This window comes from Felis catus, chromosome C2, assembly GCF_018350175.1.
Source record: "Felis catus isolate Fca126 chromosome C2, F.catus_Fca126_mat1.0, whole genome shotgun sequence".
Lineage (NCBI taxonomy): Eukaryota > Metazoa > Chordata > Mammalia > Carnivora > Felidae > Felis > Felis catus.
The window spans coordinates 81,182,048-81,206,182 of record NC_058376.1 but is presented as its reverse complement, the minus strand read 5'-3'; the positions used below and the strand labels follow the sequence as shown (position 1 = coordinate 81,206,182).

The 24,135-nt window shown below is 46.8% G+C and overlaps 1 protein-coding gene across 13 annotated transcripts in view; it reads right to left on the bottom strand.

Moving 5' to 3' along the window:
* Positions 1 to 24,135, bottom strand: part of DGKG (diacylglycerol kinase gamma) — a 217,099-nt gene that overhangs the window by 36,756 nt on the left and 156,208 nt on the right. For all 13 annotated transcript variants that reach the window (XM_023260324.2, XR_002745328.2, XR_006585184.1 and 10 more), the window contains one exon: positions 10,834 to 11,011. In XM_023260324.2, coding sequence (XP_023116092.1) covers positions 10,834 to 11,011 — 178 coding nt within the window. The remainder of the gene's footprint in view (positions 1 to 10,833; positions 11,012 to 24,135) is intronic.

The window sequence follows — 24,135 nt, the reverse complement described above, 5'->3', positions numbered from 1 at the left end:
CTTATTAAATGGAATGATGACTTTCTCGGCTTGAATGTCAAATGCTATTGTTGGTATGTTGTTGGTAATTGTTGGTGTATTGTCTGGCTTTACTTTGCTCATGGAGCTTGAGAAGCTCCAGGTACAGTGGATGTAATGAAATCAATCAATTAGTGGTGAGATATTCCGGTTCAACTCAAACCTGATTCTCACGCATGACACATACAAGGTACGTTGCAGACATCTACACCCACCAGGCTAATCACAGCTCAGAGAGATAAGCACACCACCCACCTGCCCCAGAAAGGCAAAAGCAGAGAGTTGTGATCAGAGAGACTTTTTCTGGTTGTTGGGTCAGGATTGGCCAGAAACGGGGGTGGGGGAGGGTGGGGGGGTGGGGGAGGGTATTGTGGTGTATACGGAGAGAATGCCATGTTTGGAATACTAGGACTTGGCTCTAGTCCCAGATCCATCAATCAGTGTGGCCTTGGACAGGACAATTGACCTCCCTGAGCCTCATTTTTCTAATTATAAAGTGCTTCTCAAGGGTGTTGTAAGGGATTAAGATGAGATGAGGAGTATAAAGTATTTCTCACATCTAGTGTTAAATTCAAATAGATGCTTAACAAGTATGGGGCAAATCGGCCTGAAAACGGATCGAGCGTGCGGGATGTGGAAAAGACACAGGTTCCAGTGTAAGGCGTCCATTCTGTGAATGTGTTGGGGGGGGGGCGGGGGTCTGCTGTGGAGGCTGACGGGAGAGGGCGGGGTGTGTGGGCAGAAGCTGGGATCCTGTTGGCTGGTTTGTGGGGAGGGAGGAACCACCCACGTGGCAGCGCCCCCTCTGTCTGACCCCTACTCCTGTTGTCTTTTGTTCTTTCTTCCTTTGGGCCACAGCCTCCCGGTTCCGGACCTGAGAGCTGTAAGCCTGCATCATGCATTAGCCTCTGAACAGGTCTCCTGCCACCAGTCCCCTTTCCTGTCCCCTAACCCAAACTGCATACTACTCTCCCATCCTATTGCTCCGGGCTTACACCCCGGCACCTCTTCCTCTCTTCCTATTATTCGAGGATCATGAACCAATTCTGTGGCACATTACTCCAGGGTCTCTATCTCTCTGGCCTTCCCTTGTGCTACCTCTACACGCTAGTGCTCCAGCCCGCCTTCCCCTCTTCTCCTTCACCGTCTTTTCAAATCCTTGCCAGCTTCAAGTATCAGCACACACACATCGCACCTTGCTCATTCATTCATTCATTCATTCATTCATTCATTCATGTATCCACTTATTCTTACATCAGACATTTCCCGATCACCTCCTAGATGCATGGCACAGTACTGGCAGCTGGGGATCAAGTTCCTAAGGAAAGCCTTTTTTTTCTTGCCTCCCACACTCGTATGATACTGTTTCTGCCACTCCATGGCGCTTGCCTATCATACCAGTGCTAACACTACTGTTCTGCATAGATCTCCTGTAGGTAGACTGTGAACTACTGGAGGTCAGGACACATCCCACTCTTGGTTGCATCTTCCACAGCACCTGGAACACTCACAGTACTTGAAGGCAGGTTTGAATCCAGGCTCTATCATGTACACCTTTCTTAGGCCGCTTATCCCCATTAACCTCAGTGTCCTCAGCCGTAAAGTGGATTAAATACAGATGATGTCTGACTTGCAATTTTTAGAAACCATACCTCAAATTTTGAATCCCAGGCCAGTGATATGAGGTACCATACTGTCTCATGATGCCGGGCAGGGGCAGCAAACCACAGCTCCCAGCCAGCCACACGATCACAGGGTACACAACTGATACATGACAACCCTTCCATACCCAAAGAGCCATTCTGGTTTTCAGTTTCAGTACAGGATTCGTTACATTACAAGAGACAGTTCACACTTCATTATAAAATAGGCTTTGTGTGAGATGGTTTTGCCCAGCTGTAGGGTAGCGTAAGTGTTCTAAGCACGTTTAAGGTAGGCTATGCTGCGATGTGGGTTAGGTAGTTAGGTGTCGTAAACGCATTTTGAATTTACAGTATTTTCAGTTTACAATGGGATTACTGGGATGAAACCCTGTCGTAAGTCCGGGAAGATCTGTAATTAACTATGCAACCCCAGAAGTAAGTGCTCAGGAAATAACACCTCAGTACGTATTTGTCAATAAATTGAGGACATGAAACACTTCGTACCCAAATTAGGAACGGATCAAGGGCACCAATGTTCAGGCTGTGTGGAATGTGTGGCCAGCATGGAGTTCTGCTGTAGGCTGGGTCTTAGGAGACACCTGATATTAAATGGCTAAAAAGCTGCTACAGAGAAACAGGGTCTGGTGTGTGGGCCAAGATGGGGCAAACAGAAGATGAAAAAATCTAAGATAGTCTAGGACTTCTAGTCTAGAAGTTTCCTCTGCATGTGAAAAATGAAAGGTTCAATGGCTCTGTGGTTCTGTGTTGAGCAGCAAACTTCCTAAGGCAGGAATTAAGTAGAAGTTTGACTGCAGCTTGACCCTGTGTGAACAAGTTTCCCCCATCCTAGAGATGATGAGGCAGCCTCCAGAGGCACATTCTATCTTGCCAACCCCTCCCAGGTCTTGGTTGGGGATGGGGTGGGGAAGAGGAGGAGACACAGCTGGAGTCAGAGCCCTCTCGATTCAGAAGTCAGCTGAAGAAGAATAAAGGGTTGGTTTTGTTTAATTTCCAGTGAATTTAGTTGGGTCAGGGACAGCCAGAAATGAGGGGGCTGGGGCAGGTACTCTGGTGTGTGCAGAAAGAATTCCACCTTGAAAGACTAGGACTTGGGCTCTAGTTCCAGATCCACCAATTTGTGTGACCCATTGGGCGGGTCCATTAATCTCTCTGGGTCTCATTTTCCTAATCCATAAGGTTTCTTCTTGGCATTCTTAGGGGGGAGCCGCCAGGCTCACCAGTGCAGTGCTTCTCAAACTTCGATACACACATGATCACCAAAGGTTCTTGTGGAAACCCAGATTCGGCTCCAGCAGGTCTGGCCTAGGACCCGAGAGTCTACATTTCTGACACTGTCGGGTGATGCCCTTGCTGCCGGTTGTGGACCATGTGAGGTTCTAGTGCAGAAACTGGGCAAATCCAGCCCGCTGCTTGTTGGTGTAAATAAAGTTGTATTGCAGCACGGCCACGTCCATTCATTTGTGTATTGTCCATGGCTGCTTTCACACTAAGTGGACAGAGTCAGATAGTTGCATCAGAGACCTTATGGCCCACAAAGCCTAACTATTTTAATAGTTACTATGTGACCCTTTACAGGAAAAGTTTGCTGATCCCTGCTCTAGTGTACTGGGAACTGGCCCGTGTGAGCTAAAGGACCTGCACTTCAGTATGGGTTTGGCCAAGGGCAAGCCACTTTACCTTGCTGGTCCTCACTTTCCTTATCTAGAGGACACAATGATCTCTAGATTTCTAAGAGACCTGGGATTCTGGGATTTCAATGCTACATGGAAAACATTCTAGTTTCTATAGAAACGGGCTTCTGAGAACTAGGCTGTGTGGCCTTCATTTGGAAGCTGCAGAAAAGCATACCTGGTCCACCCCGCAGATCCCCCAGACAGCCCTGCCAGGTGCCCTGAGAGCCACACCTCATGTAGGGGCAGCAGGGAACAGACAGGGGCCTGGAGAAGGGAAGAGCGAGGATTGGGAGGTGGACCCCCCCCCCCGCCCCCAGCCTCCAGTACAGGCTGATGCTGGCACAGGGGCCCTGGAACATCGTGCCCTAGCACCCACCACACACACAAATTCCACTTTGCTGAGAGATCAACTCAAACACTAACTCACCCCTCCAGGTGCCCCTGACCCTGGGTGCTTCCGGTCAACTAATATTAACTAAGACCTTCTGAGGTCTCAGAGACTGTGTCAGGCACAAGAATGTAGAAGGAATTGCGACATCTGGAGCTGAAGAGCTCACGGTCGGTGGCAGACACCATGTAAGAAGAGAATTGTAGGAGAGTTCCACAGTCAGCCGTGAAGAGAAATGCGTGACTCTGGCTCTCCAGCTTGGGCCACGGGTGATCCATTAACAAGGCAAGGAACATGGACAGGGGGCAGCAGGCTTTCAGAGAGATGGAAGGGTGTATAAAGAGGGAGAAGATAACGCCTCATTTGGGGCATATTGATTCCGATGTGGGCACCTGAAGGACTGAAGGACAATGCTGTAGTTTCCTGTGAAAGGCAAAGCAGAGTTTCTCTGTAGGCCTGCAACGGGTTAAGAGGAATGACATGTATGTTGCCATGGTTACTTCCCAGCACCGAGGGGAGTCCCACTACACACCCAAGTACCCCCGGCTCTTTAGGGATAACTCGCCTTGCTCTACCTCAGCCCCCAGGAGAGACCTTAGCCAGAAAGACCTCTGTGAAATGCACACTTGCTGGAAACATTTCTACTTTCTCTTAACCCCAGTGAGCGGTAAGTGGCTGACTACTGCTCGTTATGACTATCTTTCTGGTCAGAGCTCCACCAAATTGGAAAATTGGGAACCTCCAACTCTGGACAGCTCCTGAACCCCACAGGCCACTTTCTGTCATGGTTTCACACAAGAGAAAAGGACGTGCCGAGAAACAAAGAACTCACAAGCTCACAATTATTTTCTTGGCTCATCTGAGCTCCGGCTCCTCACCTGGGAATGTGAGTCTGAGATGGCTGGCTGGCGGCCCATGCCATCGCTTTGAGATTTAGGGGATGGTCCACACATCAGTGAAAATCTACACGGGCACAGCGTGGAGGCAGAGAGAACGATGTGTGCCTGTAAAGTAGTAGGGGCAACCAAAGTGACCCTTCCCAGGCAAGACCTCTGCATCTGGGCAGATCTATGATGAGGCATTTGCCAGGAGGGGGCCTGTGTGTTGCCTGCTCAGTTGGTTTGAATGAGGCATATCCGTGAGCTACACTGGCTGGCTGGTCTCGCTGGGGTTCGGGGTAGACATGTGACTCTCCTTCTTGGCATTTATCTCGGATCCTAATCACGTGCCTGTGGATTATTTTATTGAGGCCTGGCTCCCATACTCCCTAAGGGCTATAGGGACTGTGTCTGTTTTTGCTCATCATTGTTCCCTGGTGCCTGGCACTTGATAGGTACTTCGTAAGTGTGTGCTGAATAAATGACAGAAAGCCTGTCTCCACTGCTGGAAAATTAACGTGAAAGTCTGGGGAGATTTGCCCTCTCCGTTTGGAACCTTGTCTAGGATACCCTGTGTGCAGTTCAAGTGGGATGCACTAAGAAATCACTGAGAAAAATGTTGTTTTAATATCAGATAGACAGAGGAGCGTAGGTGTGGGTGATACAGCCTGAAGGCTCTTGCTGGTTTACGGCTAAAGGTTGGATTGGGGCAGACGTGAAGCTCAGTGAAGAATTGGGAGAAAATGTGTAGGAAGTCCCCTTGTTCGTATATAGGGTGGGGCTAGAGGGAAACAATGGCGGAGCTCCCCAGGGCTTTGCACGGACTGATCCAGCTTTGTGTCATGCCCTTGGTGCTTCAACTGGATTCAAGACTTGGCACCCTTGTCTTTATCTTGATTCACTGGAGAGCCAACTCAGGGGTGACTTCCACACTGGAAGTAATAGCCATATGAACTCAAGCACAGTGCCAACAAATAACCCTAGAGTTACAGGTTGTCAGAGCCACAGGTAATTGAAAGATAATCTAGACCTCATTTCTGAAGCAGAGGTTAATAGAGTGAAGCTCTAAATCTGGCCCCTTTCTTATCACATACTAAATATTTATCACCCTCCATTTATCACTTAACAATAATTCTGATTACTATTGATCAAATGCTCACCATGTTCCAGGCACTCTCCTAAATGCTCTATGTGGATGATCTCATTTAACTCTCAAAACAATGCTGAGGGAGAGAGACTGTAATTGTTTCCACTTTGTACGGATTGAAATGGAGGCTTGGAGAGGTTAAATGACTTAACCAATGTCACATGGCTGATGGTGGGAAGGCCTGGGTCTTTCAACTTCTAGTTCAATGCTTAGTCCCTTATCCTACCTACACTGACTCCAAGTCCTCAAGATATATCTGAATTACTTATTTGCAGATCGCTTGCGCATCTTACTTATCGAGTTTCTAATGGTATCATGAGATGAAACTCTCAGCTTCACAAATACTCACATATAACACTTTAAAATACATTCCTTTTTTTTCCCCTCCAAGATTGTCTACTAAGTGCCTGTTCCTGTCCAGCTCCAGAATCTACTGCCCGCTGTGCTGGCAGACCAAAGGCAAGATTCCTTCCCCTTCTTCCCTACTCCCTCCCTCCAAAAAGCATTTCTGTAGAACAACGTGAGCCAGGCAGGTAGGATGTTAGGCTTTGAAGGGAACATAAAGATGAAGACCACATGCTCACCATTTTCCAGGCACTGGCAAGAGAAAGAAATGAGAAGGCAACCCATAATCAGTGTACTGTCAAGACAGGAAGCTTAAGTGCTCTAGGAATTCAGAGGCTGGATTCACTTCCAGAGGTGCCACCAGAGAAGAGGCAGCCTTTGACACAGGCCTTAAAGGAGGAGCAGGATTTCCACAAGTATATGTGGAACTTTTCCTTGGACTGGCATATAAACATTTCCTGTTTTCTCAGTGCCTGGCTTGTACAATACACACAGTAGGACCTCAGATAAATTTTCTGGTTGGACACTAGCCATTTGGGGCTAGCTAGGAATCATGGTCTTGGTTCTGATGCTACCACTGAACATAAATTGTATAAGTCCTACCCCTTTCTCTGGGTCTCTTGTTTTTCCCCAACTATGAAATAGGGATGTGGAGGGGAGTGGGTATAACCTTACTCATGGGTTCTGGTTAGGATCACAATAAGCTAATATATGCAAGACTATTTGCAAGCCAAAATGAAAGATTTGACAAATGGAGGAGACTCTCTGTCACTATTCTTATTGGTGTTATAAAAACTAGGGGCGCCTGGGTGGCTCAGTCGGTTAAGCGTCCGACTTCAGCTCAGGTCACGATCTCGCGGTCCGCGAGTTCGAGCGAGTTCGAGCCCCGCGTCGGGCTCTGGGCTGATGGCTCAGAGCCTGGAGCTTGCTTCCGATTCTGTGTCTCCCTCTCTTTCTGCCCCTCCCCCGTTCATGCTGTGTCTCTCTCTGTCTCAAAAATAAATAAACGTTAAAAAAAAAAACTAAAAAGAACCAATGTCCATGTACTGCTTATTATCCAACAACTTTTTTTTTTTTTTTTGGACTAACTACACTGGGTCAAGCAGTGGGGATACAAAGAGGAAGTAACAGCCAGCCTCCATGCTTGGAACATGAAAGGTCTAGGAGATGCCAGTACAGTTGATGGTATAAGTTTAATGTGCTAGGACAAAGGCTGGGCTGGACTTTGGCAGGAGCTCTGCTCCTTTTTAGTGATAGTAAAGGTAGATGGCAATGCTAAAGATAAGAACTTCAAAATCAGAAATTCAACTGGTGTGCTCCAGAATAAACTAGGCTTAAGGGTGAGGGAATTTCTTTTTAAGAGCTTCTACTATGTTCCAGACACTTTCACATCTATTATCCTCATGACAAGTTAGGTATTTTTATGCCCATTTTACAGATGAGGAAGCTGAGACTCAAGGAAGTTGGGTTTATAAAACCAGAAAGTGTAAAGCCTAAATGTAAACCCAAGTCATTCAATTGCAAGCTTGGTGATTTTCCCAGGACTCATTGTGTTCTAAACTATGCAATGTTTTCATAGAACTCATCCCATGCTCATCTTGAATGACCTTATTTCTTGGATTACTTTTCTAAGGAGAAAGACTGATCTGTGATGACAGAGGCTTGACAGTAACCTCTTCTACTGTCATTTCCTCTTACACCTCCTAAGATAAGTTGCTTCCCTCTGCGCTTTCCTGACTTTTTCTTCACCTCCAATCCCAATGAAATTGCCAAGGAGTAAAGAATCCCAGCAAATGAAGAGCCTATAGAGAGAGATACTTGCCTTCTCAGTGGCTGGCCTATAAAATGTGAAACAAAACACACTGAAAGATGAAAGGAACCTGCCATACAATTTTGCTCAAAGAGCCCACCTAGACCACAACCATTCCTTAATTTTGCAAAGCCGTGAAGAACCCATGATCTATAGGAGTCTATGTGCTTGTCACACTTGCCTATTTTACAGATAACGAACTGAAACCCACAAGAGTGAAAGACCTGTCCAACGTCACACACTAGTGAGAGGCAGAGTATGGATTGGAACCCAGGTCTCTCGACTCTCAGGCCGATGCTTTTCTACTAAAATAAGTTGTCTCTTTAGCTTCCTGCCCCCTCCCCCCATTTAACATCTCAACGTAAATGAGATCATGGCCCTTTCAAAAGGAAGCTCAATGCTGCTGTCTCTGTAAAGCCCAGAAGCCAGGCCCCCCTTTGGACTCTGCTCTGATCAGCTTATGTCTTCATCTAAAGAACAGGAAGTAGCTTCAGTTTTAGCTCTGATAGCACATTCTGGGGGTGGGAAAAGGGGATTTGGGGAAGAGAGTTCCTGTAGATGATGGTCAAGAGCAATCAGCAGACACATTACCCTTGCTTAAAGGGGAAGAGACACGATCATATATGTAAGGAGAAGATAAGGGTTTATCTTTGACTCCTCAGCAGAACACATCCTCAGCAAGAGCTTCCCCATGCCGTGGATGGGGGTAAGGGGAGGATTCTCCCACGATTCTGTTCTAATGGAACGGGTTGTCAGGGTGGGAGTTAGGGTACGAGCACCAGGGTGGGAAAGTCTGCATAAACTTTCTATAACCTCCAGTGCTTCCCCCACCCTCTGCCAGCACCCACAACTTCCCCTGCCAAGGGAGGAAGGAGGAACACATTATTCAGTTTAATAATTTATACAAATTGAAAAGTTTACTGGGTAAAATAAAGGGGACTTAGGAGAGCAACACAGAAATTAAAATTCCTGAGTCCTCTCTCAAAAGGGTGGAGGTGTGGAGATGATACCCCTTGACGACCTTGACTTGGAATATAACAATCTGATTGTGTAACAGATGGGTCCCAAATAAGCAAGTAACTCCTCCCTTTGTTGGTCAGCCAAGTTTTGTCTCCTATGGTAAGATCACATCCAATCTGAGCATTTGCAGCCTGGGACATCAAAGAACACAGACCCAGATCCACGGATACTTTGTCTATGTTAGCGGTTCTCAAATCTGGCAGCCCATCAGAGTTGTCTGGGGTGCTCATTACAAATTTAGATTCCCAGGAACCAACACAGAGACTATTGGGTAGATCTGGGCTAGGGCCCAGGCATCTTCATTTTCAACAAGCAGGCCTGGTCTAAGAACCAATGATCTGGTTCAACCCCATTCATTTAGATACCAAAATTTTACATGAGATGCTGGTTTTACAGCAAAGAAAGCCGAGATGCCAAAAATAGGTTAGTGCCAGTACTTGGACTGGAACCCAGTCTCCTGGCTCTTGATGTGGTATCTCTGTCAACACCTTCACACATGGCTTTCCTCCCTCAGCTCACCAGTCCATTGAGAACCCCTGAGGATCAGGGTGGCCATTCATCCAATCCATAGAAGATTCAGAGCTGCCCAGGTACTCTGATTGAGTTCCTACCTGGTTCATTGGTGGAAATGGTTGGTAAGGGGTAGGGATAAAGGTGTGTTCTATATCCTGGTGGGTTAATAGGGGAAGGTCCAGCTGATGGCTTCTAAGGCATACTATCCCGTTGCTCTGGTCAGAAAGAACAGTCAGTCCATAGAAGCAACCTGCTGTGTCAGAGGAGCCAGGGGGGCTGGGCTGACGGGGGAGAGTAGTGGCAGATGAAGTCGCTGAGGTAACATGAGGCCAGACCATCTAGGGCCCTTTAGGCCACATACAGATCTTTGGTTTTTGCTCTGAGCCACTGCAGGATTTTGAGCCAGAGAATGGCATAATCTGACATATTTTCCCAGGGGTACTCTGATGCAATAGTGAGAACAGACTCTGCAGGGATGGGGTAGAAGCAAGGAATCCAGTTAGGGGGATTTGTAGTGATCCAGGGGACAGCGGATGGTGGCTCAGATCAAGGTGGCAGAAATGCAGTGGTGAGAAGCGACCGGACCCTGGATGTTTTTTAAAAGTAGAGCTCACAGGTTTTCTGATAGACTAGATATGAGATGTGAGATAAAAGGGTGCCGAGTGTTTCCGCTCGAGCAATGGGCAGGCTGGAGTTAACATCAACAGAAATGGAGAAGTCTCTGGGTGGAGAAGTTTTGTGGGAGGGACATCAGGAGTTCAGTTTTAGATATGCTGAGTCACTGACACTCACGTGGTATTTAAATAAAGTCTCACGCCTGGATGAGGTCATCAAGAGACTGAGTACAGACAGAAAAGAGGGTTGAGTCCCTTGCCTGTGGACCGCCAGCACCAAGAGGTTAGAGAGATGGGGAATCAGAGAAAGAGACTGAAAAGGGGTAACCAGTGGGGTAGCTGGAAAACAGGAAGGTGTGGAATCCTGGAAGCCAAGTGAACAGTATGATCAGGAACAAGGAGAGACTGGGTCAAATGCTGCTGATGAGTGAAGTAAGATCAAGTTTGAGAAGTGACCATTGGGTTTAGTTATGCGAGGACACGGGTAACCTAGAGGGCAGCATTTGACTCCTGACCTCACAGATCCCCAGTTTGATCACTGACTGTCATTTAGGGATCCCTTATTGTTATCTTCTCTTCTCAATTAGGTGGTAGATTTTGCAACAACAGGGATAAGTCAGCATGGCCCCAAATGGGTCCTTGTTGGGCTGTAGGACCTTCTAGAGCCTGCTGTTGGCCCTGATACAGTTTGCTAATAGGCCCACCTGAATATTCCTTTCACTGGGACACTGACCTAGAGCAATTTTCCTCATGCCTTGCTTACCTTGGATGCAGAATTTCAGTTCCTTGGGGTCAGTGACGACTTTCCTGCTTTCCCGTATCACAGCCCGGTTCTTCTTGGTTTCTCCCCAGAGATTGGTGCCTCCGTACATGCTGGGAATGTTGAGAATGGCAATGCCTTCAAGGAAGATGTTGCTCAGGTCTACCCCAACCCCGTCACACTGAGGGACAGAGAGAAAAGGTCACTTGTTAGTGTTCTCAGTGTATCCCAACCCAAGGCTGTGTGTGTGTGTGTGTGTGTGTGTGTGTGTGTATGCACATGTGCATGTATGGTGGGGGCTCTCGTGAAGGGCGTGACAGGCCCTCAGCTACCTGCCTGCCTCTGTCAGATGCTGAATCCTGGGCAAAGTTGACGAGCCCTAATGCTTTGGCCACTGTAGTGGACTGGGGGAGATGCGATCCTGGTCGGCTCTGAGGACTAGAAGGGCCCAGAGGTCCTCCATAGATCTAGGGGGGCTTCAGGGATGATTCACAAGACAACTGCAAACCTGTTCTCATTATCATCTCATTATCATCAATTCTGTCTCTGCATAACCACTGTGAAGATATGGTGGGACCCTGAGCCCAGAACCTTAATGCACAGTAGATTTTCAGCAAAGGACAGAGAAGTTCACCTCACCCCTCCCTTTTTATCCCCCCTGTGAGAAGCACAAGACTTTAAGACTTGGAAGGCTTTCAGATACAGCATGGGGAATACAGTCAATGGTATTGTAATAGCACTGTATGGTGACAGATGGTAGCTATGTTTGTGGTGAACACAGCGTAAGGTACAGAGTTGTTGAATCACTATGTTGTACACCTGAAACTGATGTAACACTGTGTGTCAACCATACTTCAATAACAAAGGAAAAAAGATCTGGAAGCCTTTCAGAATTCGCCTGTCTCCCGTATCTGCATTTTAAGTGCAATTTTGGCATATGTGCTTGCTGACGCAGCAAAGTTTCTCTAGTCAGTCTCCACCACCCGCATCCCCCGCCAGGTACAAAAGGCCAGAAGGCTTGAATCTGCCTGTCTCACATATCTATAATCAGTCTACTTTTGGCATACTGTTTACCAATGCAGCAAGAAATATATTAGCTCTGATCTTTGTTCCTCAGGATTGGAGGTAGTTTACTTCATTTACAGAAGGAAAAAAAACTAGACCCAGAGAGGTGAGCTAAGTTATTCAAGGTTGTACAGCTGATGATATAAAAAAACAGGGCTTCAAAGCTAGGGAATTTGACTGTAAAGCCCAAGGTCTTTATCTTACTTATTGTGAGGCAGGAAAAATGCAAAGTATGCAATAAAAATCCACTGTCTTTGAGGTTACCTACAAATCTAAACTTCCAGAGATTTCTCAACAGAGGAGGAACAGGAAGGCTTGGCTTGTTGCCATTTACATTTGCTTACCTCCTGATTTCTTCAAAACTCTAATTTATGGCACCCTATCATCTCCATGGCTTGTCCCCCAACTACGAAATGGAATGCAGTGAGCTTCTCTGGTAATCAGAAACTCACTTCTTCGCTGGGAAATTCTGATTATTTGAAAGGTTGCTTTGTTATGTTGAACCAGATTCTCTTCCTGCTTCTACCTATTGGTCCTATTCTCCCTGCTAAAACCAGACAGATTGACCCTCCTTTCTCCTCCATGGGGACAGCCCACCAAATACAAGATGACAATCATCACCATCACTGTTCATACGTACTAAGCACTGCCATATGCCAGGTTAAGCTTTCGTATACATCTCACGTATTACCTTAATAATCTTGGCTATCCCCTGTTTATATGTGTGGAAATGGAGACAAACAAGTGGTTAAGTAACTTGCCCAAAGTCACACAACGTACAAATGTAAGCACATAGATTTGATGGCAGGCAGTCAGAGGCTAAGTCCTAAGGGCTCCACCATTAAGTTGTGCATCCTCTGGGCTGAACACTGTCAACTCTCTCAGCCCCTCCTGTGGGCCTTGGTTTTCAGACTCTCCCCATCCTGGTTGCCCCATTCTGCACAGACTGTTGTTTGCCACCCTCCTATTCTGTATGTCCTCCAACACTGAAAAATAACACCAACCACAAGATCTGATGGCACAGGAGGCCATGGCAGGATCACTTCCTGGGGCTGGGTTCCTCTAACACTACCATTTCCCAGAAATGAGATAATGTGGGAAGCCCAGGTAAGGGTGCAACACGTGTCCCTCTTTATCATGATCCTTATGGTTAAATATGACCACAGTTGCACTAGCTCTTTTGTTAGCAGCTAGATGACAGCTGAATCACTTCAGCTCGAATGGTGGTTGTCTCAGACACTCGGACCCTCATCCCATTATCTACTTCTCAGCCAGCTCTTCCCTATTGTGAACGTGTATAGGTATTTTTTGGTAAGTTTATTTATTTATTTTGGGAAATAGTGGGGGGGGGGGAGGTGGCGGGAGGAGAGAGAGAGAGAGAGAGAGAGAGAGAGAGAGAGGGGGAGAGAGAGAGAGAGAGAGAGAGAGAGAGAGAGAGAATCCAAGCAGTCTCCATGCTGTCAGTGCAGAGCTCGATGCAGGGCTCAGTCTCATGAACTGTGAGATCATGACCTGAGCTGAAATCAAGAGTCAGATGCTTAACCAACTGAGGCACCCTGTGCCCCATGTAGGTATTTTTAAAAATCACTTAGACATAAATAACTTAGACATATTGATGTCAATCAATTTCATCTGGTTCTTAGCCTAAGCCCCCTCTGTCCATCTGGTTTATTTTAAATCCTGGGGGCGCCTGGGTGGCGCAGTCGGTTAAGCGTCCGACTTCAGCCAGGTCACGATCTCGTGGTCCGTGAGTTCGAGCCCCGCGTCGGGCTCTGGGCTGATGGCTCAGAGCCTGGAGCCTGTTTCCGAATCTGTGTCTCCCTCTCTCTCTGCCCCTCCCCCGTTCATGCTCTGTCTTTCTCTGTCCCAAAAATAAATAAACGTTGAAAAAATTTTAAATCCTTATTCTATGACCCCTTGCCATAGGCTTCGTATCATTTGGGGGTTAAGTCATTAAAACATGTATGTAAAGGGCAAAAGCAGGGACCAAGCCCTCTCTCTGGTCAGTTTAAGACAGCAGACACTGCTTAAACAGCCCACGAGGTGTGGCTGCCCTACCGGGGCTACATCTTCTGGACTGTCTATTTTTCATTACAATGTAGAATCATGGATATTAAAAATGAGAGTGCCTTAAAAGAACATGTCCCATCTTTCATAAATGAGGGCCAGAGAAGTTTAGGAACTTGCCTGTGGTCACTCAACTTACTATTGGTGGAGCCAGATTAGTATCTAGGTCTCCAGACCTCAATCCTGTATTTTCTCCACGAAAGCATAAGACTGTGCTGAGATCCAATGGCATTTCCTAAATGACCACCCCACAACCTCTACCAGAAAAGGAATAAGAGGACGCATATTAAATCACTAATACCTGTGTGCAAAGGGCAAAGAGTTGGTTAATAATTTATTCCAGAAACTTGCCAGGGACTGGCATGTCTCCTTTTCTACTTTTCTGAAAACTGGGACATCTGTCCATTTGCCTCTCATTGGATCAATCCCACTCTGTTTTCTAGATTTGTCAAAGTGGCCCCTGAATGACGTGTATGTAGGTTTGTCCAGCAACTTGGATTCTCGTGTATGTATTTTCCAAGGCCAGTTAGTTCGCTACCGCTCTGTGTTGGGCTGTGGTATCCACCTTTAGCATCTGGCCTTCCATTTTTTTGTTAGGGCTACTCTCTCTTGAAAAAGATAAAAACTCTTTTGGAGGCAAAGTCCTAATGAGCTATCCTTTCCATGTTCTTTTTTGCTTCAAACATCATCTAACATTCTGCTTGGCCTCCAACTTCAAGTTGAGTTGCTTTTGTGCATTCACACCTGGCTGCATGCCCACACTTTGCTTTTGCACGTATGTGTACAGTCCCCTGAAAGCATCGGCTCAACCCAGTGCTCCCTGTGACTGTCGTGGTTATTTTTAAAACTCTTTTCCTTTTTCTTCCCAATGGAATTAATGAATTGTTCACAATTTATTTTGGAATATCTTCTATTCCTTCCATCCTTTACACACACACACACACACACATATATATGGATATTAAAAAGTATATATATATATAGATATTAAAAAGTATGTGTGTATATATATATATATATATATATATATATATATATACACACACTCTGCACCCAACTGTATCTTCCTATATCCATAACACCTCTGAGACAAAACGGCCACTTTCCTTCTTGGCTATAGTTACTTCCACATCATCTCAATCTAGTTTTTGTTGGTTAAAACGTCCCTGCCCTTCCAGAGGTGATAATAATAGTATTAGCAGCTTATGTTTGGCAAGAGCTTCCTTGTGCACTGTGCTGGTCCCTCCCCTGCAGTCTCTCTCGAGACCCTCAGGGGCACCACTGCTACCCCCAAATGCCAGGGCCTTAAAGGAGCTAAGGTGCTTGCTCAAATCTACACAGCTTGCCCCTCTATAAGCTGGCAGAGCTAGGATGCAAACCCAGGCAGTCAGATGCTATATCCCACTCTGGAGACGAAAGAGTCAATGAGGCAAATCGGGACTTTTGCTGATGCTAGACTTATAGCAAAATTAAACTCCAGCTGTTGTCTGAATAATTGAAATCTTCCCACCACTAAGTCTTGCAGAGTACTTAGAGCAGTGCCCGGCACATCGATGTTGGATACCAGTATTAGTTCTTGCCTCTGTGCCAGCTTTGTTAAAAAAAAAAAAAAAAAAAAAAAAAAGTATACCACTAGCATAGCACAGCCCTTGGCACATCGTATTCCAGAGTCATCTTTTTCTCCCTACTGCAGTTCTAAGTGTACCCTGTCCCCTCCATCGCCAGTCATAACCAGCTAGAAAGGTTAGCTATTAACTTGGTAAGTTGCTAACCTCTCTCCAGGAGAGCAAACAGTCCTCCCTCTGCTTTCTGATAGATTGCCCCCTTCCCCCATTATGTCTTGGGTCATGGGCAGACCGGTGCAAATAGAAGAGATGGGAGGAGCCTAGGAGCTGTTGGACAGTAGGTGCCCCCCACCTTTGGAATGCACCTATTTGAAAAGTGAGAGGCAATGCAGTGTCTTGGAAAGAGCTCGCCTGGCCTTGAAGACAAAGAGATAATGGATTTAAATCTTGGCTCTGACTCTGGCGGCTGTGTGATCTCGCGATGGTTCCTTAACCTCTTGGAGCTTTAGTCTGTCATCTGTAAAATGGGGGTGGGGTGGTGGAGTAACTCTCACTTTGAGGGTTTGGTTGGTCTCTGGAAGGCAGTAGCATTCCAGAACTGTCTACGTTGTTATTACAGTTAATAACAATATTAACTGTGCCACGAGGCATATTTCAGCCTGAAATCATTGTCCCCTTACCTGAGGCCTTGCTAGAAGAATTTTAATGGCCTCATGGCCCAACCCAAGCTTGTGAGGGCCTTGTCAGCCCATACCTGCATGTCCGTTCTCCGGGGTTCTTGGCCTAGACATCACACATTGATTTCTTTCAGAATCCCAAGCCCATGTAGGTCTTGGGAAAGTGGAAAGCTGCGGTGCCGGATTTGGGAAAGTGGAGCCGAGGGTGGTACACTGTCGGCTTAAATAGAACATCGGCCTGGGGCTGCTCCCGGGCGGGTTCCTGAGCTAAATCCTCCAACCAGTTCCATGACGTCATTGGGCCCCCTCCCCCTGCTCCGGCCCAGGGGCTCCAGGGGAGAGCGCAAGGAGGGCGGCGGTCCCTGCGCGCACTTTAGCCTTCCCTAACCTAGGACTGGGCTACCAGGCTCCCCTCCAAGCCGAGGCTGCGCTGAACCCAGGTATTTATAGCCTGCTCTGGGGCCGAAACAGAGAGCTCTTGTCCCCGGCAGCGAGCGCACACACGCCCGAAGTCGTGCGCACAGTCACACTGCGACGGCGGGCCGCCTGGGTCCGAGGCGGCGCTGCAGGCACGGGGTGGGGCGGGGAGCTTCGAGTCCAGCTCGGCTCCTGCGCCCTTGGAAGCGGTTCAGGAATCTGCCGGAGCCCCGGCCCGGAGCGGTCCGCGCCCGCGCCCGCCTCCTCCCAGGCCGGACTGCGCCGTCCCGCAGCTGTCGGCGACGTTCAACACTGCCTCCCTTGCGAAGACAATACCCACAGTTCTGGTTTCTTTGTGAGCCGGGGTTGGTTTGTTTGGCGGGGGGCTGGCTAGTGCGTAAGCAACCAGGAGACTGGGTTAGGAAGCCGAAGCGCACGCTTCCGTGCAAATGCAAGGCACTGCGAATACGTATTCATCTGTCCCTCCCAACCGCGCTATGCCCCACTTCCCCCACCCCACCCCCCGGCCTTGATCTCTTGGATCCCTAAAATCCCCATCATTCTAGGCAGATCCTGGCACCCGCCAGGATCTCCGTGCGCCCCGAGAGGGGCAGAGAGCCGAGGAGATGAGGGAGGCATTGATGCTTCCCTGCCCTGGCTGAGGGCTTTTCCGCGCCCCAGTGCCTGCCGGCCTCGTTGACCTGAAAAAGGCGACGGATCTGAACCTCCTCCCCGCTGAGCGAGGCCGCCTCCATTTCAGCCCTGTCGATCCTATTTCTGAAGGTCCTCAGAGAAGGAGATCCCATAATTTACTTGATGACCTGTTTCAGTTTTTAGCAGCTAGGAAATTCTCCCTTCTTCTAACCTCGATTCACGGTGCCACGGATTACGTCGAATTTTTCTGCTTTAGAACGCAGATTGTTTTTGTTTCATCCTCTTGCGGTTGGGCCCTGTCTGTCTGCTCTCTGGAATGACCCCTCCCAGGCCAGATCGGAGAGGTAACCCAGGCCCCAACGGCTCTGGGGCGTTATGTCCCCGTTAGACTTGACATTCTCTTTCTTGCGTTCCCTGCCACTGCCTTATCTTGATTTGTTCCTCCCATCTTTGAGGACTCCTTCTTAGTCTTTCTTTTTAAATCTTTTTTTTATTATGGGTATTTTTAAGTACTTAGGAAAGTAGAATGAGAAATCCCATGTACCCCAAATGTCACCTTCAGCAATTAGCAACTCACAGTTAATTTCCCCAGTTCATTTCCCCATCTCCATACTGAATTCTTTTATACGAAATTCTTGATAGTCTATCATTTCATCTATACATACTTCTGTATTATGTTTAATGACGAGTCTTAAAAAAAAAGAATTACCCCAATATTATCATCACTCTTAAAAAGTAACAATCCCTTAATATCAATAAATATCCGGTAGTTGTTCAAATTTCCTTGATAATCTCATTGTTAAAAATAATTGGTTTGTCTAAAAGGTCTATAGATTTGTTTGATATGTCTCCTAGCTGTCTTTTGATCTATAAATTCCCTGTCCCTTTTTCCTTATATTTTAATATTTATTGAACGAAATGGGTCAATTGTGCATACAAGTCACTTCAGGATTATTGAAATGTAGATTCTGATTCTGGAGATCTGAGATAAGGCCTGAGACTGCATCTGTGTGTGCTCCGGGGTGACCCTGATGCTGGTGTGAGGGACCACACTTTGAGGAGTAAGGCTGTAATGTTTCCCAGACTCTGGATTTTGCTGATTGCATATCTGAGATGTCTTTTAAACATATTCTCAGTTTATCTCCTGTATGTCTGTTATATTGGTACTTCTAGGTTTAGAGGCTTGATCAGATTCAAGGCTGACATTTTACATCAAATGTAATCAATCAGTTAAATGTCTAAAATTTGAGTACAGTTGACACTTGAGTTGACTTTTTGTCAAGACTACTTTATCAGTGGGGGTATTTCCTAGTGCATCTCATTAGGAGGTTATAGTTTGCTTGTCTCTTTTTTTTTTTTTTTTTTTTTGTGATGTTCAGATTTTTAGTGGGTTCCAGTGTGGTCAACCTGAATCCTCCCTTATAGAACTCTTAATTACTGGATGATGCTCTTTGTCTAGACCCATTATTATAGTCCCTTAGTGGAAGGATACCCTTGAGGACCCCCTAGTACCCCTTCTGTGCTTTTCTTTGGGATCTCTACAAATGTCATTTTCTCCATGAATTCTTCACTGTCCACTCTCAAAGAAAGGATCTCTCTCTCTTCCGAATCTGTGTTCTCATGGAATCAAAGTTTTAAAGGGTCATTCATTTTATAGATGAGAAAAATGGAAGTTAAATTGGAATGGCCCAATGTCACATAGCTAATCAGAATCAGCAGATGTGACCTTAGACTTTTGGTCATTTGGATTGGCAACCAACAGGTCATGGGTGATTTTGTAAAGAGCGATTTTGGCAGCTGGATGAGGGCCTAAGCATAGAATCTTAGCATGGTAAAACCAGATGGATATTAGATCTGGTAACCTCTAATTACCAAAATGAGAACAATGAGTCATACAGTTGGTAAGTGACCTTCCTAGATTACACAGCTCACTCTTGTAAGAGCTAGGGTTTAACTGGGGACTGCAGGGTGGGTAGGCGTAGTAGTGAGGAAACAGAGTCAGAACAGCCATGTGGTTTGAGGGCAAATGGGGCTGGAGAGAGAAGATGGAATCTAAAGGGTAATATGATTGAGGAGAAGGGTTTTCATGGATGTTTGAGGCAGAGAAGATACTCAATGAATGAATACATGTTGGATAAATGCACAGAGGGAGGAGGACGTTGGGAGTACCTAGGGTGGAAGTAAATGGAGTGGAAAGGAAGTGGCGGACATTGGTCTGAGGAGGATACTGGAGTCCTTTCCTACTCTACTGAATGAGAAATGGGGGCAGGGGTGTCTTTTGAAGAGTGAAGTAGGGAAGTACCGGGCAATGTCTAGGGAAAACGATATTTCAATTACAGTGGGGAGGAAGAGTGAAGGCTGAGGAAGAGGTGGATGATATCCAGACACACTTGAATAGGTTCTGAAGGGCTGAGAGGAGGATGAGCAGGAGGAGAGGGTGGCCTCACCTGATTCTGGGGCTCTATGTCAGAGCCTCAGATATACACTCAAGGGTTGGCTGACATAAACACCTGACCAAGATCATCCACCCCCTTTTTTGAGGGAACAGGATGCTGAGGTATTAGGCAGAAAGAAAGCATCTGTACCACCCTGTACAGCCCCAGCCTCCTATAGGGCCCAGGTGAGAATGGGGGTGGTGCTCACTTACAATGGGAACATTACTGCATTGGTAGGCAGGGAGGGTGTTCTCTGTGAATTGCCTTGGCAAGTTGGAATGTAAGTTATACTATGGGGAAGGCTAGGCACAGGTCCAAGGTGTCCTTTGGTTTGAAAAGAGGAAAGTTGCTGAGGAAGAGGGTGAGCTGGACCCTAGAAAAGGCCTGTCATGGTAGCTGAAACCGGTCTGCACATAGGCCACAGAGTTGGGCCTACCTGCTTTTATTTCTGGACTCATTCCCTAAACTGCCAGCCACCTCTTTTAAGCATGTTAAAATCCTACCTTTCCAGCTCAAAACCTATCTCTTCTATAAGGCTTTTCCCAATGCTCTCGGTAGAAACTGATCTTTTCCTTCTCTGAATTTTCATTGCTTTGTTTTTCTCTCAAATGTAGAATGCACATTCTGCTATGTATTATTCGCCTGTCCCCAGGAGACTTTCAGCTCCCAGAGGATAGGGCCCATATGTTACACAGCTCTATGTTTTCCATAGTACCTGGCATGCCTTATCCACATTAGATGCCCAATATAACTATTTGTTAATTGAAAGAAAGAATGCGTGGAGAAATCCCAAAATGGAAAGGTGTTCTTTAAAGAAACCTGACAAGGTTGTCTTGTCAGGTTTCTTTCCTTCTAGATGAATTTCCACAACTTCCAAGGATGAATATATGGACCGAATTAAGTAGACATCTGAATGTCCAGGTTAGGGAGAGAGAAGGAAGGTTAATCCAAGTGTGAAAGAAGTAGTCCTCTGATCACAGCTAAGGGACATCTATAGCTGAACAGCTTGTAACAAGAATAGGGCACATGGGGCCTGATTTACATGAGACATTAAGAAACAGAAGACAAAAGCATTTACTCATCTATCAAGAATGATGAAAACCTACTTACTCTGTGCTAGACCCTGGGGGACGGAGCAGAAATGGGACACAGTCCTCGTCTTCAAGGTGCTCACAGCAGGTCAATGCTAGAGGCAGTAGTGTGCTAAGTGCTTAACAGCAGGATCTCCAGGAGAAAAAAAAAAAAAAAAAAAAGCGGCAGCAGCTCTGATTGTGGTGTTCATGGTATAAATACTCCCACTATGGCCAGTTTCAAGCTCCCAACGTGACATCACTGAAAGTAGGGTTGGAACTGACGCACCAGCAAGCAAGCTGAGAAGGAAGTAGATATCTACATATCTCCAGGGCCTATGGCCAGAACAGAGACATTTATTGGGAGTGAAAGAAAAGCAGCCAGGGCAAACAATGATGTCTGTTTTCCCCAGAGAAGAACTAAAGAGAATATTTTTAGTGTCAATAAGCTTATGTGTATCCCGAGGGAAGAGAAGGTGATAAATTGAGTGGTGTTAATGAGTGGTGATGGCATTATTGGAAACGTTGTCCAGTACTATCTATGTTAAAAAAAAAATAGCCTGGCATATGGGTAAATCTTACAAGATATGGCTTTCCCTGCACTCAGAGGGGCAGTGTTATGTAATATTAAGGTATATCATTTATTGAGTAACTGTTATGAGCCAGGCACTTCATATATCTTATGTCTAATCCTTACAACCCTGCAGTGTTGGTATTTGTAGCCTCATTTTTACAGATGAGGAAACATGGACTTAGTGAAACTAAGGAAGGTCCTTCTTTTCCGAATTTATCCGGGTTCATGGTAGCCTCCATGAGCCTGAAGATTCCTGCGTGAAATGCAAATAATCAGCTCAAGAAGACAGTCCAACTTAGACACCATGTACCTGATGCCTGTTAACCTTGTGCTTTGTTACCTATGAGACCACTTTTTGAGTCTTCTAGATACAAGGGAGTGGAGCCTTCATTTTAAGGAGGCCATTGAAAAAAAATGGAGTCAATGGAGAGAAGAGTGGTCAGTATAGTCATGGGTCTGTATACTGAGTCACATGAGGAGCGGGGGATGTTTAGCTCAGTGAAAATAATAGATGATGTGGAAGATAGATCTTTAGCCCTATGAGGGGCAGTTACATGTTCTGTAGCTGGAGCAAGAAGGAATGTTCTATGTGCCACCAGAGGGCATAAATACGCCCAGTGGATGGGTGAGGAACTCAGTCATGCATCCCTCAAACACTTATTGTGCACCTGTTTTGTTCCAACCACTGCGCTAAGCGCTGACAGGGGAAGGATATGGCGATGAACAGGACACACATCCTTGTTCAACACTGGGAAGAACTTTCTGAAAGTCCGAGCTGTCCAGCAATGGAACAGGGTTTTCAGGAAAAGTAGTGAGCTTCCTACCCTTGGAGTACCCAGGAAGAGGCTGGATGTGCACGTATCAGAATGTGCCAGAATGAATCTTTTTGTCGAGTGGTAAATAGGACTAAATCCCCTTCCAGTTTAGAGTCTACGTTCAGCCTTGCTTTGGCAGGCTGGAGCGCTGTACCGAAAATGTGTCATCGTGACCCCCCCCCCCCCAGCTTCACCCACCCAGCTGCGTGCTCTGTGTTCTCTGACAGTGAGCTGTGGTGGGCCAGATAGACTGGAAAGTGGCTTCCAACTGTGACAGGGATGATGGAGTTTTGGCGGGTTTGTGTGGGCTCCAGGAATGCAGCATTGAAGCCATGTACACACAACCTGCTTAAGAACATCCCATGGGCAGAAAATGTTTTCTTCCTCTTCAGCCCTCCTCTGTTGCTGTGCCAGGCGGGCACAATGGTGCCTTTGAGAGGGGCAGCTGGAAGGGGGTGTTGGCAGGGAGGCTGGAAGTAGAACATTGCAGCTGGGGGGGGGGTACCAAATTCATTTCCAGGAGCGAGCCTGCGCTGGGTGCCAGTTTCCAAAACAAAACTGCTGTTTCTCAGAGCCCATGGTGGTGGGTTGCCTCAGAGTTGGACAGAAGGCAAAGCCATTTCCTATACACTGCTCCACCCTCCCCGAGTTAAAAAACAAAACAAAACAAAAAACCCCAAAACCGGTGTATTGAGGCATTCTGCTCTGGATGCAGATTAACAGGTTTCGCTGTCTGTCTGTGTTGCTCAGGCCAACTTGGGGTGAATAGAGCTTTCTGAAGGGTCCAGCTTTCTGGCGGACAGGGCAGGGCTGACTGCCATGGAGACACGCAGGGCTCAGGGGCGGGTAGGCTTCTGGGCCGTAAGAGAGGGCTCCGAATGGAGACCCCTTCTTCTGCCTTTCAGGGTCACTTCCTCTGATGCCACAGCTGCCTGGCACCATGACTCCCGCATGGGCTCTGCCCACTCACTGTCTTAACTCTCTTCGGTGGGAAAGAAGTGGGAGAACTCTGGCATTTCCTGCCCTGGGTTGACAGTTGTCTCAGACCCTCTGCTACTTTCAGAGGTCCCAGCAACCGCTCAGGGATGGGTGGGGGAGGACTTCCCACTCAAGGCAGTTAGAAGGCCCAAGTGCCAGGCGGCACGCTCAGCCACCTCCCTCTTTGTGTTTCAAATGCAGCAAGGTGGGGTCCCTTTTATTTTGGTGGCTTTCAACAAGAGGGTATCGCTGGAGGCTGGTCAAGTGGTCATTTCCGTTAGTGTTTACGCTAATTATGGGACTTTTCACTCTTTGGTTCAATTTTATGATTAATAACTACAGAGCAATGACTTAATTTCAGGCACTGGGCTAGGCCTGGGGATACAGAATGGGTAAGACAGAGTCCTTGCCTCAGACAGCTGACTGCCTAATAGATATGCCAGATCCCGAATGGGAGCTCCACTATCCAGGCATGTGCATTAGGCGGAAAGCAGAGTGTAATACAGAGGTCATTTCTTCCGGGGAGTGCTGTGGCACTGTGGGGGCACGTGGGCTGGAAACTCGTCTAATCCTGGGGCGCCTGGGTGGCGCAGTCGGTTAAGTGTCCGACTTCAGCCAGGTCACGATCTCGCGGTCTGTGAGTTCGAGCCCCGCGTCGGGCTCTGGGCTGATGGCTCAGAGCCTGGGGCCTGTTTCCGATTCTGTCTCCCTCTCTCTCTGCCCCTCCCCCGTTCATGCTCTGTCTCTCTCTGTCCCAAAAATAAAAATACGTTGAAAAAAAAATTAAAAAAAAAATAATAAAGTACCATGAAATATCATGTAGCTTTAAAAAAAAAAAAAAGAAAAAAAGAAACTCGTCTAATCCTGGAGTTCTTAGTTATCTTTAGGAGACTCAGTTTCCTTGCATAAATAATGGCAATTATATACAACGTGCCGAGTTGTTTTAAGGATTAAATAAGGTGTGTATGAAGATGCCAGGATGGAGCTC